At 40.6% G+C, this 3,205-nt stretch overlaps 1 protein-coding gene across 1 annotated transcript; it reads right to left on the reverse strand.

Annotated features, from left to right (window-relative positions):
• Positions 1-355: 355 nt before the first annotated feature.
• LOC148875617 (U-box domain-containing protein 8-like) lies at positions 356-1,948 on the reverse strand. The gene has a single exon (XM_088942194.1). It carries the CDS (start codon positions 1,715-1,717, stop codon positions 617-619), a length of 1,101 nt encoding a protein of 366 aa, XP_088798320.1. The 5' UTR covers positions 1,718-1,948; the 3' UTR covers positions 356-616.
• Between the last annotated feature and the right edge of the window lie 1,257 nt (positions 1,949-3,205).

The raw sequence follows: 3,205 nt of genomic DNA on the forward strand, positions 1-3,205 counted from the left end.
TTTTTCTGTTCCTTCCCCTTTAACTGCTGAGTTGATCTCAATATTTAGAACCAGACGAGTTTTTGGACTCCTAACGAGTTTCCAGAGCAAACAGTTAATATTGATCATAGCCCAGATAGTCAGCTACTTGTGCACCTCGGTTAGAATTAAGTTTTGTCTACGGTGTTCCATGAAATAAAAACAGCTATTCAGAAGTCTTACAGAATAGTTTCTGTCTTCAGTTTTTCTCTTTTAATTTATCTTCCTTTTCTTTTGTTTTCTTTAGGAAATAAGTTACAACTTACAATTCAATGGAATACAGCCTTTTCCTTTCCTTGATCGGCAATTCAGAGGATCAAAATGAAGATTTCTTATATGACCAACAAAAACAGAAATTTGAAGTGTTTATTGAGAATGTACAAGATACAGATAGGACTCAACCCCACTAAAATCTACTCTTTGCTTTTTTACATTGACCATTCCAATGGAGGGAAGAAGGCTAATGAGCAGAACCAAACTCACCTCTACAGACGATGAAGAAGAATAGAGCATCAATGCTTCCCAAAAAATGAAAGATTTCCTTAACTTCATCTTCTACTAAAAAAATCTCTGCTAATTAAACAGACCCCAACTCAAATCAAACCGTTGATGAACACCTCTGTAGAGTCTGAATCAAATTCGAAGCATTTCTTCTAATCTTCTCATTCTCACCTTCCAGAAATACAAAACAAATTTTTTCAATGTCCTCATTCTTAACCTCCCAACACATTCTTTGGCTACAAGAACAGAGTGAGTTCAACGTGGATAGCGCGTGCTGTACACCACGTGGACTTCCATTCAGCAACACTCTGACCAAAATCCGGACAGAACCATCAAACTTTTCAATTTCTTCTCTCCCTTCTCTACACTTGGCCAACAAGCTTAGAACTTCAACAGCCCTTTCGACACCAGAACCGGCCATTTCGATCAAAATTGGCACCGACCCGCATTCAACAGCTCTCCTCTTGTTATCAGGGAAGGAACATAGGGCGTAAAGTGCCGTCGCTGCTTCTTTCTTCCCCCTCCCGTTGCCGTCCCAAAGGAGCGAAACAAGACCTCTAATTGCAAACGGAAATGCACCGATGGTCCCCTTGTTCACCTCCACGACGGCTAGGCTCGTCAGCATCGTTGCTGCAAGTGCCTTACAGTTGGGCGTCCCAGATTGCAAAGCAGAGACGACACGGCCAATTGCTCCCTCGGCGACTAAACCCACCTTATTGTCATCATCCAAACTGAGGTTCAAGAGAAGTGAAAGCGCCAATTCTTGGATACTGGAATCCTGGGAGCCAACGCAATTGAGAACGGCAGAAACGGCACCAGACTCTGTTAACTTCTGACGTAAGGCGGGGTTCCGCTTCGAGAGACGGCTGAGTTGGTTGAGTGAATCGAGCTTGGAGTCGAGAGATGAGAATGGGGAGGTGAGCGTGGAGATTAGGGTCTGAGGTTGTGGTTGAGATTGTGGCTTTGGAGGGGAAGAGAGGGTGAAATTAGAAATAAGACTTCTGAGAGCGTGGTTGGGGATGAGAGACGGGTGCTGCGGGAGGGGTAGTTTGGTGATTGGGCAGGTCCGGTTGCCGGTGTCCAACCACCGCTGAATGGAAGATCGATCGAAGGTGTGCCCGGATGACAGGATGACTGGGTCGGACATTATTTCTAAAGAAATCGGACACTTGAAATCATCGGGAAGCTGAGTCGCCATCCACAACTCGTTTCTTACTGCTGTGTTTCTGATTGCCTGCTTTTAGGCCTAGACAGAGTGAGGTCCTGCCGTCCGTCCTGATTCCTGAGGAAGAAGAGTAGTCGCGTCTCGTGTGGATTCGGAGGTCTACTCTTGTTTTTTTCTTTTTTTTTCTTCTTTTGTGAATTGGAGGTTTACTCGACTCAAATCTTTCTTTCAAAATAATAAGGGAAGGACCCCTAGCTTCTAAGAATAGGGAGGGACGAATATAATAGAATTACTTAAGTACCCTTACATAATAAGGGAGGTAGTTGAGCACATTGAAGGCTACAATGGGCATTGGCGGCTTTCCATTATTTTTTTTACATAATTTTCTGGATTTTGTCGGTAGCTTTGTGGGTTTCTATATTTTTATTTTATTTTCATTTTCTTCTGCAAAAAAGAAGAAGTGAAAATTGAGGAACCCAAGAAAGTAGAAGGAAACGGAAGCATCATCATTCACCACCTCTCCCCTCTGCTCTGCTTTTGTGTGTATATTTATGAGAGACAAAAAGCAAAAAAAGAAAAAGTCATTTTAGATTGGACTGGTAGGGGCCATTTTTGTAATTTGGAGAGTATCTGGTTAGCATTAGTGGCTGAAATTTAAGCAGGGTAATTTGATAACCGAAAAGTCAAAGACAATTGGGTCCACAGAGAAGAAGTGCTCGGCGGTTCTAGTATATTTACCAAAGTGACCCCTTTACTTCTTTAGTCTCTAGAACACAGAAAATTGACGAAAACCACGCGTTCTACTTAAACTATTCACAACGGAAGCTAGAGAGAGAGATTGCAGAGAGGGGCAATGGTGTGGTTCACGTGCTAGCTTTGTAGGGAGGCCATGGAAACGAAAATTGTTGAAAACACCCTTATAATTCGTTTTATTGGATTCTGCAGTTTGGGTGTAGATCACGTGTTAGCTTTGAAGGAGCATGGAAAATAATGTTTTTGAAGACAACCCTCCTCCTTGATGGTCGGGCCCAACTTTACAGAAGTATTGCAGTTTGCAACTGTGTTTTTTTTTTTTTATCACTTTGGTGCTTCTGTTTTGTAGGCTGTAGTGTAGAGTTGTAGACTGTAGCCTTAGTTACATTGTTTATTAGGTTTGTGTGTATTCACCTGTTGTGTCTGGCTCATAAGCGGTTTGATTCTTGTATTTCTGCGCTTAATTGGTTTAAGCACCTAAATTTAAATGAAATTCTTATTAAAATACAACAGAATATTACTGTGTAAATTACAAAGACTCCCTTATTATAGACTTTGTATCAAATACTTCGACTGTTTAAAGTATTTTTTTATTTAAAAGAAAAATAGGAGCATTTTCTTATTTTCTTTCACCTTTTTCTCTTAAACCCCAATTTATCCAAAATGCTCCTATTTCTTTAAACTCTTGTTTCCTTTCACTGATATGAATGCCTCTCATCATCTTAAAATATAAAAATTATTCATTCCATTCTTTAATAAAAATTAAAA

The sequence above is a fragment of the Nelumbo lutea genome, chromosome 1, assembly GCF_056320005.1.
Source record: "Nelumbo lutea isolate HS-2025 chromosome 1, American lotus-T2T, whole genome shotgun sequence".
Taxonomy (NCBI): domain Eukaryota; kingdom Viridiplantae; phylum Streptophyta; class Magnoliopsida; order Proteales; family Nelumbonaceae; genus Nelumbo; species Nelumbo lutea.